The sequence below is a fragment of the Oncorhynchus mykiss genome, chromosome 2 (assembly GCF_057628025.1).
Source record: "Oncorhynchus mykiss isolate SJ-2025 chromosome 2, ASM5762802v1, whole genome shotgun sequence".
Classification (NCBI taxonomy): domain Eukaryota; kingdom Metazoa; phylum Chordata; class Actinopteri; order Salmoniformes; family Salmonidae; genus Oncorhynchus; species Oncorhynchus mykiss.
This window is the reverse complement of record NC_143023.1, coordinates 13445001-13457360: the sequence shown is the minus strand read 5'-3', so window position 1 is coordinate 13457360 and position 12360 is coordinate 13445001. Positions and strand designations below refer to the sequence as shown.

General features: G+C 45.9%; 1 protein-coding gene across 1 annotated transcript; it reads left to right on the top strand.

Moving 5' to 3' along the window:
• The first annotated feature begins 455 nt into the window (after positions 1-455).
• LOC110490474 (CKLF-like MARVEL transmembrane domain-containing protein 6) lies at positions 456-11400 on the top strand. The gene is made up of 5 exons (XM_090189209.1): positions 456-694; positions 1100-1229; positions 9249-9425; positions 9615-9713; positions 9904-11400. The coding sequence occupies exons 2-5, from the start codon at positions 1107-1109 to the stop codon at positions 10066-10068; spliced, it is 564 nt and encodes a 187-aa protein (XP_090045335.1). The 5' UTR covers positions 456-694; positions 1100-1106; the 3' UTR covers positions 10069-11400.
• Positions 11401-12360: the final 960 nt, after the last annotated feature.

Below are 12360 nucleotides of genomic sequence, written 5' to 3'. Positions count from 1 at the left end.
GTACTCACCCACATTTACAATTTCATTAATCAATTTGATAAATAATACTAGTATATACAGTTACATTATTGTAGAATAGGCTGCTCCTGTATCCAGACTATATTAGGATACCGTTATTTCATTGGCCTTGTCAGGCATGATTTTAGGTTTTTGATCAAAGTTGTATGTTGTACCTCGTTTCCCTTCTTCAATGAAAAGTACTTATGCATTCCCCATTCAATTCAGTTTGAGTGTGAATGTGTAGGCCTAGTGTCAGTGGAAAAATAAACCCATAGCTCCAGCACAGAATGGCATGTAGTTACAATGTAAAATATGTATATATCCTATAATACAATGTCATTTAGGAGTAATGTATTACAATGTGAAATACTATATATCCTGACGACATGTTAGTTACATGTAGGCGTCACGCAGACGTTAGTAAGGCGTTGGTATCATGTAATGTCAGTCAGACGTTCAATGGTAGGCAACAGCCACACGGTGGTACAGTTGCCTAAGCTTAATTCTGGCACTTGTAACCCCCCATACTCTTCTGTTAACGACAGGGGTGTAGACAAGCCGTTCATTTGCGGAAGTGTGGATCTAGGTTTTAAACAAGAACGCAACAACAAAGGGCATTGCTTTGGAAAGTCGTGGAAATACGATATCTATCGCCAAGGCATACCTATTCAGTTGGTTGTTCCAAATTTGACACGTGAGTCCATCGTTTATACTTTTATAGCCTTTATTAGTTTCCCCTTTCAATTTGATTGAATCTTTATTAGCTGCATGTTCTCACTTATGTGAGTGTTTGATGCAGTCTACCCTAGCAAAGATACCCGATGGAGTTGAGTACGGAGGCGATGAATTTTCGACTACATTGAGTCAGTATCAGTCGATACTTGTAAATGTCCAGTGACAGGCTACCCTAAATTTAACAACAAGTTATTTCTTCCATCGTGACTTTTGAAGTTAACAAAATGCCACGCTTTCGCTTTCGCTCTGTAGTTTGCCGCGGGTCTGATACTGTTAATAAATTATAGGCCTACACTGTAACATGAAGTACATAGTTGCAGTCTTATTGAAGTTGTACTTTTTTCTTCAAATCTATTCATTTCAGTCACACCATGGCTGCCGCGGAACCAGTCTACAGTCCAACAACAGTTTCAGAGACCAAATCCAAAAAGTGGTTAATTGTACCAACAGATAATTTGGATAAAGTCAGATGTTTGATAAAGGTGGTGGAAGTGGTAAGTCATATTCTTGTCATAGTTCTTGTTATGATACTGTTATTGTTAATGTTCTACTGTGTTGGGCAAGTCTTAATCCAAGCATAACATTGAACAAACAAATGTAAAGTGTTGGTTTCATGAGCTGAAATAAAAGATCCCAGACATTTTCCTTATGCACAAAAAGCTTATTTCTCTAACATGTTTGGCACAAATTTGTTTACCTCCCTGTTAGTGAGCATTTCTTTGCCAAGATAATTGATCCACCTGACAGGTGTGGCATATCAAGAAGCTGGTTAAACAGCACAGTCATTACACAGGTGTACCTTGTGCTGGGGACAAAAGGTCACTCTAACATGTGCAGTTTTGTAACACAACACAATCGCACAGATGTCTCAAGTTCTGAGGGAGTGTGCAATTGGCATGCTGACTGACTCTGGTGGACATTCCTGACTGCAGGAATGTAGCTAGAGAATTGAATGTTCAACATCGTTTTAGAGAATTTGGCAGTACGTCCAACCGGCCTCAAAACCACAGACCCTGTCCTGTATATGGCGTTGTGTGGGCGAGCGGTTTGCTGATGTCAACGTTGTGAACAGAGTGCCCCGTGGTGGGGGGGTTATGGTGTGGGCGAGCGGTTTGCTGATGTCAACATTGTGAACAGAGTGCCCCGTGGTGGGGGGGTTATGGTATGGGCAGGCATAAGCTGTGGGCCATGAACACAACTGCACTTTATCTAAGGCAATTTGAGTGCACAGAGACACCGGGACGAGACCTGGAGGCCCATTGTCGTGCCATTAATCCTCCATCACCTCATGTTTTAGTATGATAATGCACGGCCCCATGTCGCAAGGATCTGTACACAATTCCTGCAAGCTGAAAATGTCCCAGTTATTCCATGGCCAGACGTCACCCATTGAGCACGTTTGGGATGCTCTGGATCGACATGCACGACACTGTGTTCATGTTACCGCCAATATCCAGCAACTTCGCACAACAGCCTGGCCAACTCTATGTGAAGGAGATGTCACACTGCATGATGCAAATGGTGGTCACACCAGATACTGACTGGTTTTCTGATCCACGCCCTTACCTTTAAAAAAAAAAAGTATCTGTGACCAACAGCTGCATACCTAATGCATTTATTTAAATGGACTGATTCCCTTATATAAACTGTAACTCAGTAACATCTTTGAAATGGTTGCATTTTATATTTTTGCTCTGTGTATTTCAGAGGAGAGACCAGAAGGTTGTCTTCCTATCTGTCTGTCTGTTCTGATGGCACCAAGTAGTAAAACAGGGTTAGATCAACTCTGGTGACAATATGACATTTATCTAGTGGTGTCATCACATGTTTACTTTGTGCTCCAGATAAGACCAGATGAACAAGTTAGGTGTTTATACTTAGACATTTTACATACTATCTCCCTTGCCAGTTATGATACCACGTTCCTTGTAAGTGGATGGTCTGCGTGTAGTAAATAGAATATGCAGATTTTCAAATGCTACCATTGTTTTGTATGTAACTGGATCCGGCTCCCAGAAACTGGGGGTTGTCTATCCCACAATTAACAGGCCAGTTTGTAAATCATAACCTTTGTCTTTCTTAGGGTGTGACCATTGTCAGCTGTTTTTCTTGATTATTCCTTGAAATGTGAAAATCAGACCATTCTATAGAACAGTTGCAACAGCGATGATGCACCCATCAGAACACACTCATCACACCACCACCAGTCCTCCCACATCCCCTTCATGATGGCCTGGGGTATTTGTCAGCATAGAGATGACCCTCAGGATCCTTTAACTGATTGTCAGGCCTAAGACAGCTAAGTTGTTTTTCAGATTTCAGAGTCCAGATCAGTCACTATGGAGCTGCTGTAACCAGTTGAGGGTAGCTGACATCAGATCCTGTATCTTTAGCTCTATATAGCTTGTCTAAAACAGCACTCCAATTGGACAGTTGGACATATCACCTAGCTCACATATTAAAGAGGAGACTGGGTCGGAAACCATTTTAGACAAAACCGTGTTTGCCTATATGAAAGAGCAGCCGTGCTTAAGTCAGCGTGTGTGTGTGGTGCGCATATGTTCGGGGTGGGGGTGTCTTTAAAAGCAATTCTGTTGAATTGGGTGAGGCTACTACAGCTTGGAATTCTGTTGAATTGGGTGAGGATACTACAGCAGACTGCTGTTGAATTGGATGAGGATACTACAGCAGACTGCTGTTGAATTGGATGAGGATACTACAGCAGACTGCTGTTGAATTGGATGAGGACACTACAGCAGACTGCTGTTGAATTGGATGAGGATACTACAGCAGACTGCTGTTGACTTGGATGAGGATACTACAGCAGACTGCTGTTAAATTGGATGAGGATACTACAGCAGACTGCTGTTGAATTGGATGAGGATACTACAGCAGACTGCTGTTGAATTGGATGAGGATACTACAGCAGACTGCTGTTGAATTGGATGAGGATACTACAGCAGACTGCTGTTGAATTGGATGAGGATACTACAGCAGACTGCTGTTGAATTGGATGAGGATACTACAGCAGACTGCTGTTGAATTGGATGAGGATACTACAGCAGACTGCTGTTGAATTGGATGAGGATACTACAGCAGACTGCTGTTGAATTGGATGAGGATACTACAGCTTGGAATTCTGTTGAATTGGATGAGGATACTACAGCAGACTGCTGTTGAATTGGATGAGGATACTACAGCAGACTGCTGTTGAATTGGATGAGGATACTACAGCAGACTGCTGTTGAATTGGATGAGGATACTACAGCAGACTGCTGTTGAATTGGATGAGGATACTACAGCTTGGAATTCTGTTGAATTGGATGAGGATACTACAGCAGACTGCTGTTGAATTGGATGAGGATACTACAGCAGACTGCTGTTGAATTGGATGAGGATACTACAGCAGACTGCTGTTGAATTGGATGAGGATACTACAGCAGACTGCTGTTGAATTGGATGAGGATACTACAGCAGACTGCTGTTGAATTGGATGAGGATACTACAGCAGACTGCTGTTGAATTGGATGAGGATACTACAGCAGACTGCTGTTGAATTGGATGAGGATACTACAGCAGACTGCTGTTGAATTGGATGAGGATACTACAGCAGACTGCTGTTGAATTGGATGAGGCTACTACAGCAGACTGCTGTTGAATTGGATGAGGATACTACAGCAGACTGCTGTTGAATTGGATGAGGATACTACAGCAGACTGCTGTTGAATTGGATGAGGATACTACAGCAGACTGCTGTTGAATTGGATGAGGATACTACAGCTTGGAATTCTGTTGAATTGGATGAGGATACTACAGCAGACTGCTGTTGAATTGGATGAGGATACTACAGCAGACTGCTGTTGAATTGGATGAGGATACTACAGCAGACTGCTGTTGAATTGGATGAGGATACTACAGCTTGGAATTCTGTTGAATTGGATGAGGATACTACAGCAGACGGCTGTTGAATTGGATGAGGATACTACAGCAGACTGCTGTTGAATTGGATGAGGATACTACAGCAGACTGCTGTTGAATTGGATGAGGATACTACAGCAGACTGCTGTTGAATTGGATGAGGCTACTACAGCAGACTGCTGTTGAATTGGATGAGGATACTACAGCAGACTGCTGTTGAATTGGATGAGGATACTACAGCAGACTGCTGTTGAATTGGATGAGGATACTACAGCAGACTGCTGTTGAATTGGATGAGGATACTACAGCAGACTGCTGTTGAATTGGATGAGGATACTACAGCAGACTGCTGTTGAATTGGATGAGGATACTACAGCAGACTGCTGTTGAATTGGATGAGGATACTACAGGAGACTGCTGTTGACTCATGTTTGACCCCTTTCTGTGTCCCGCTGGTCATCACAAGTGGCAGAGCTGTGACATGTCTACATTTGAACTGGATATCATGAATGGCTTACTCTTATTCCTAGACCCCAATGTCAAGGCTTCAACTATTTGACTGCCTTCCTAACTGCAGTGAAATGTGATCTTCAATTGAATTCAAATCACATGGTTTATGGCTGCTATCTTGTATTTCTCCCCAGTTAACAAGATCTTGAAACAAACTCTTTCCCTGCAGAGGGAGGGCTTGTTTGGGTGAGGGCACCTCTTGTACTATTAGGTTGGCCTGTGAGTAAGCAGGTTAGGGGTGGAGGTTTACTAGTTGCCATAGTTTGTGATTGAGCTCTTAGTCCAGGCAATTTTTAAATTAATTTCATCTCCTTCTGAAGCAGGAAATCTGAGTTGGTTCAGAGTTTGTCTCTTGTGGAACTGCAGTCTGGAGACAGACAGTGATGACACGGCTCTGTCTTCCTCAGATCACTGGGTCCTTAGTCAAGCTAATCAGAGTCAGGTGTTAGCAATACCATCTAGCGGTGCACTGCAAATGAAATTAGCAGCCAGATGCAAAATGTCATTACCAGGGTTATTTTAAGCCTTGCTGTTTGACCTTCTTACTGTGTGTGAGAGAAACGATGGATTCCTCCAAATATGATCAACATTGCAAGAATGCTTGGCAAGCTCATTGGACATAAATATCTGTGGATTTTAATGTCATTTAAAGCATTTCCCGCTTAAAGCCACAAAGAACCCTCAAATCTAATGCTTTTTAACTCTCTGCTCTTTCTCTTGCAACACAACACTTTGCTAGAGTTGTGTGTTCATAGAACCTTGTGGAGAGCACACAGTCTTACACAGCTAACCTTGTGGAGAGCACACAGTCTTACACAGCTAACCTTGTGGAGAGCACACAGTCTTACACAGCTAACCTTGTGGAGAGCACACACAGTCTTACACAGCTAACCTTGTGGAGAGCACACACAGTCTTACACAGCTAACCTTGTGGAGAGCACACAGTCTTACACAGCTAACCTTGTGGAGAGCACACAGTCTTACACAGCTAACCTTGTGGAGAGCACACACAGTCTTACACAGCTAACCTTGTGGAGAGCACACAGTCTTACACAGCTAACCTTGTGGAGAGCACACACAGTCTTACACAGCTAACCTTGTGGAGAGCACACACAGTCTTACACAGCTAACCTTGTGGAGAGCACACAGTCTTACACAGCTAACCTTGTGGAGAGCACACAGTCTTACACAGCTAACCTTGTGGAGAGCACACAGTCTTACACAGCTAACCTTGTGGAGAGCACACACAGTCTTACACAGCTAACCTTGTGGAGAGCACACACAGTCTTGCACAGCTAACCTTGTGGAGAGCACACAGTCTTACACAGCTAACCTTGTGGAGAGCACACACAGTCTTACACAGCTAACCTTGTGGAGAGCACACACAGTCTTACACAGCTAACCTTGTGGAGAGCACACACAGTCTTACACAGCTAACCTTGTGGAGAGCACACACAGTCTTACACAGCTAACCTTGTGGAGAGCACACACAGTCTTGCACAGCTAACCTTGTGGAGAGCACACACAGTCTTACACAGCTAACCTTGTGGAGAGCACACACAGTCTTGCACAGCTAACCTTGTGGAGAGCACACACAGTCTTGCACAGCTAACCTTGTGGGAACACACACAGTCTTGCACAGCTAACCTTGTGGGAACACACACAGTCTTACACAGCTAACCTTGTGGGAACACACAATTCAGTGCTATTCAAAATCTAATTTTCCCTAACCTGTACTCATACCCTAACCTTATCCCAAAAACCTAACCCTAGCTCCTAACGCTTAACGTATTCTAACCTGAACACTATTTCTAACCTTAACCCTAAACCCCGTAGAAATAGCATTTGACCTTGTGGGGACATTCAATGTCCCCAATTGGTCAAAATTGTTGTTTATTTACTCTTCTTGTGGGTACTTAAAAATAAAAATTCAATTTGGTTTAACCTTTATTTAACTGGTCCCCACAAGAATAGTTAAACACACACACACACACACACACACACACACACACACACACACAACAGACTGTAAAGAAAGTGTTAAAGGTGCTGCAGAAGATGTCCTCTTGAGTAGGAGGCCCAGTCTTTATAACAGTGTTGATGTCAGACTGTAGGGTCATGTAATAAACTGCAGATATAGAGCTGTGGCTTCATTAACACTATGGCCGGGGGAAACAGACCATGGTGCATTTTACCTTGTAATATGGAACAAAGGCCTACATACTGTACAGTTTAGCCACTGTTTTTATAGACACACACACATATGGCACATTCTGCTCAGCACCGTATTACAGTGAGAACATGTTTGCTGTCTATCGTTTAGTTTTCGGTAGCCATTTAGCACTGTCTAGCTGAATAGTGTGAGGACAGATCCTCAGAGCAGTATGCTGTCTGGCGTGGGGACAGATCCTCAGAGCAGTATGCTGTCTGGCGTAGGGACAGATCCTCAGAGCAGTATGCTGTCTGGCGTGGGGATAGATCCTCAGAGCAGTATGCTGTCTGGCGTGGGGACAGATCCTCAGCGTGGTATGCTGTCTGGCGTGGGGACAGATCCTCAGAGCAGTATGCTGTCTGGCGTGGGGACAGATTCTCAGAGCAGTATGCTGTCTGGCGTGGGGATAGATCCTCAGAGCAGTATGCTGTCTGGCGTGGGGATAGATCCTCAGAGCAGTATGCTGTCTGGCGTGGGGACAGATTCTCAGCGCAGTATGCTGTCTGGCGTAGGGACAGATCCTCAGAGCAGTATGCTGTCTGGCGTGGGGACAGATCCTCAGAGCAGTATGCTGTCTGGCGTAGGGACAGATCCTCAGAGCAGTATGCTGTCTGGCGTGGGGACAGATCCTCAGAGCAGTATGCTGTCTGGCGTGGGGACAGATCCTCAGAGCGGTATGCTGTCTGGCGTGGGGATAGATCCTCAGAGCAGTATGCTGTCTGGCGTGGGGACAGATCCTCAGAGCAGTATGCTGTCTGGCGTGGGGACAGATCCTCAGAGCAGTATGCTGTCTGGCGTGGGGACAGATCCTCAGAGCAGTATGCTGTCTGGCGTGGGGACAGATCCTCAGAGCAGTATGCTGTCTGGCGTGGGGACAGATCCTCAGAGCAGTATGCTGTCTGGCGTGGGAACAGATCCTCAGAGCAGTATGCTGTCTGGCGTGGGGACAGATCCTCAGAGCAGTATGCTGTCTGGCGTGGGAACAGATCCTCAGAGCAGTATGCTGTCTGGCCTGTTCCTTCCAAACAATAGATAAGGAAACGAAAACAAAAAGCAGGAACCGCATGAGTCAGTTCAAGTGTGTTTTTGCTGGCCTTGTGGCCTTTCTTAGGAATATTTATTAGTAGTGGCTATTGAGAAATCAAAATGGGGTCTGTGGGTGTTGTAAAGGGGTGGATCCTTTAGTTGGTCACCGTTCTAATGGCAACATGAAAAAGCTATTTTGTGTGTGGTGCGGTATGAATAGAGCCAGTATGTGGTGCTTCCATCACGCTGTGATGAGCTTTTAAGAACACTGTGATGGTCACACCAGAAGAATCCTCTCATTGTGGAGATTACATTAAAGAGTTGTCCCTTCCTCCAAGCCCAACTCTGAACAACACATGAAGTATATAGACATTTACATATACCCTCATTTACATAGGGCTATGATAGTCACTCAATTCTTCAGTCAACTCTACTGATGTCACTATATTGGCACAACATATAAATATAGCATCAGAAGACAAAATCCTGAGTTCATCAGTACTCAAGCATGTTTGACGACACTAAATTACCTCTAACCTGTTTTATATCTGAGACAAAAAACACAACTTCCCATTTAGGGTAGGCGGCAGGGTAGCCTAATGGTTAGAGCATTGGACTAGTAACCGGAAGGTTGCAAGTTCAAATCCCCAAGCTGACAAGTTACAAATCTGTCATTCTGCCCCTGAACACTGTTCCTAGGCTGTCATTGAAATTAAGAATTTGTTCTTAACTGACTTGCCTAGTTAAAAAAAAATATATATATATATTTTTTAGCTCTGGTAGTACTACAGTGCCATCTGTTGTTGAGACTGGGGTAGTCAGTTAGTTTTGACTTGTGTGTCCTCAGCTCCTGTCGTTTGTGGCCTTCATTCTTGAAGAGGTAGTGACGAACTGTATGAGCTGCTCTCCGCTGTACTTCTTTGAGTTTGTCAGCTGCACAGCCTTCCTCTTCACAGCTCTCCTCCTCATCCTCCTCGCTACCACCCTGCACAAGAGAGTGGGCATCAGTTGCTGGCCCTCCCTGGTGAGTTGTGTGTGTGTGTGTATGAATATACACATATGTTGATACATGAGGCCCACTGACCTGCCTAACATTTGTATGTTTATCATTCATAAGACTTTGTGTGTGTGTGTGTGTGTGTGTGTGAGGATACTTGTATTCCCATTTAAATGTATGCTGGTGTATATAACCATGCTGACTTGTCTCTTGCAGGACTTTGTGTACACAGCTTTGATGGCTGCATTCTTCCTCATCGCCTCCATTGTGTTTGCCTCAGATAATGGTGGAACTGACCTGGAGAATGCTGCTGTGGTAAATGAACATCTTCACTCAGACTGTCCTCATACCTCAGGGTCCTGGTTACTGTTTTTTCAAATGAAGGCAAAATATCAGCCCAAACCAAGCTGGGTTTAGATTGAAAGGATAACCTTTTTGTTTGTTTGTTACAAGATGTTTTACTAATGTTAATACTTAGTAATAACTTATTACTATTTATTTTCAGGCATTTGGCTTCCTGGCCACTGTGGCATTCCTGGTGGATGCTGGCTGGTTTGTGAAGACCAGGGGTTTTCCTTTTAAAAAGACCAACCAGCAAGCCGCAAGCAACGGTGGGGCCCCTGTGGCAGAGGCCGAGAAACTCAACAGGGAACAGAACGAAGCAGACTAGGCCCAGGGATACCTAACGAGTGTAACACTGGTGTCTCTTTCTCCCACATTTACACACGCAAACAGGCAACACACTAAGACTATCAGAGGGCCACCTTATATCTGCTTAAAGGAAGGAAAGGAATCTCCAGTAGTTTTAACAGCTTATTCAGAGCTTTTATTCTTAGCAGTGGGACCATTTTTGTAGGAGACATGGTCTGTGTTGTATACATTCTGTTTCCTTGGACCATGGAGCTGCTTGGAATGGGACCACTCATTGATAGAAATGGACCAAGGCTCTCCAACCCTGTTCCTGGAGATCTATCCTCCTGTAGCTTTTCACTCCAACCCTGTTCCTGGAGATCTATCCTCCTGTAGCTTTTCACTCCAACCCTGTTCCTGGAGAGCTATCCTCCTGTAGCTTTTCACCAACCCTGTTCCTGGAGATCTATCCTCCTGTAGCTTTTCACTCCAACCCTGTTCCTGGAGATCTATCCTCCTGTAGCTTTTCACTCCAACCCCAGTTGTAACTAATCTGGTTCAGTTTATAACCATGTAATTATTAGAATCAGGTGTGTTAGATTAGGGTTGGAGTGTGAACCTACAGGAGGGTATCTCTCCAGGAACGGGGTTGGAGTGAACCTACAGGAGGGTATCTCTCCAGGAACGGGGTTGGAGTGAACCTACAGGAGGGTATCTCTCCAGGAACAGGGTTGGAGAGTCCTGGAATAGACTATTATGAGATTTTAAGATCACTGTATTGCCTTACCACTGACTGTCATTCCTGCATTTCTCAGTGTTACTGGGATGAGCACCTATCTGTACTTGCATCTTATCAAGATGGCTCCAGCTATGCAAAATGCTGTATCTAATCTCTCTCTAAAAAATGGTTTGGGAGTTGAAGAACAATATTTATCCAGTTATTTACAGTCAAACCCAAGTACAGTTACATTATTTAACCGGAAGAAATCGTTTTAAAAGTCGACATCATTTATTAGCCAGTTTAAGGAATGACAATATGATTAAATTCAAACTCTTTAGTAAGGAAAGGGAACAGTAATGCCAGAATCGTTTTTTACAGAAATATGATATATCTTTTTTAATGGGCCCCTATGTCTGTCATTTTATTTTAGACCTATTTCTCACAAGTATCCCCAAGTCATTGATTTCTATGGTTTTAAAATTTCAGTCCATGCAAGCAAGCTCCCCAGTATTTCTATATGAGGCCAACTCCACGTTCCTTATTGGTGTTCATACCATATAGATTCATTTTAAATATAGCAATCAATGAAACTAACTGACTATATCTGTAATGTTTTTAAATGCTTTTTCAATCGCAGTTTATGTATTTTAATTGTATGTGTTTTTCTTTATTTCAGAAGTAACTTGGAGGGGTCAGGGAGGGAGGGAGGGGTCAGGGAGGGAGGGGTCAGGGAGGGAGGGAGGGAGGGAGGGGTCAGGGAGGGAGGGAGGGGTCAGGGTGGGGTCAGGGAGGGAGGGAGGGGTCAGGGAGGGGTCAGGGAGGGAGGGGTCAGGGAGGGGTCAGGGAGGGAGGGGTCAGGGTGGGGTCAGGGAGGGAGGGAGGGGTCAGGGAGGGGTCAGGGAGGGAGGGGTCAGGGAGGGGTCAGGGAGGGAGGGGTCAGGGTGGGGTCAGGGAGGGAGGGAGGGGTCAGGGAGGGAGGGAGGGGTCAGGGAGGGAGGGGTCAGGGAGGGAGGGAGGGGTCAGGGAGGGAGGGAGGGAGGGGTCAGGGAGGGAGGGAGGGGTCAGGGAGGGAGGGGTCAGGGAGGGAGGGAGGGGTCAGGGAGGGGTCAGGGAGGGAGGGAGGGGTCAGGGAGGGAGGGGTCAGGGAGGGAGGGGTCAGGGAGGGAGGGAGGGGTCAGGGAGGGAGGGAGGGGTCAGGGAGGGAGGGAGGGAGGGGTCAGGGAGGGAGGGAGGGGTCAGGGAGGGAGGGGTCAGGGAGGGAGGGAGGGGTCAGGGAGGGGTCAGGGAGGGAGGGAGGGGTCAGGGAGGGAGGGGTCAGGGAGGGAGGGAGGGGTCAGGGAGGGAGGGAGGGGTCAGGGAGGGAGGGGTCAGGGAGGGAGGGAGGGAGGGGTCAGGGAGGGAGGGGTCAGGGAGGGAGGGGTCAAGGAGGGAGGGAGGGGTCAGGGAGGGAGGGAGGGGTCAGGGAGGGAGGGGTCAGGGAGGGAGGGGTCAGGGAGGGAGGGAGGGGTCAGGGAGGGAGGGAGGGGTCAGGGAGGGAGGGAGGGGTCAGGGAGGGAGGGGTCAGGGAGGGAGGGAGGGAGGGGTCAAGGAGGGAGGGAGGGGTCAGGGAGG

What these genes read in the sequence shown, in the direction of transcription:
- LOC110490474 (XM_090189209.1), top strand. Translation starts at nt 1,107, where the DNA reads ATGGCTGCCGCGGAACCAGTCTACAGTCCAACAACAGTTTCAGAGACC. An exon ending in TGATAAAGGTGGTGGAAGTG is followed by an intron (nt 1,230 to 9,248) that starts GTAAGTCATATT and finishes GTGTGTCCTCAG; the next exon opens with CTCCTGTCGTTTGTGGCCTT. An exon ending in ACCTGGAGAATGCTGCTGTG is followed by an intron (nt 9,714 to 9,903) that starts GTAAATGAACAT and finishes ATTTATTTTCAG; the next exon opens with GCATTTGGCTTCCTGGCCAC.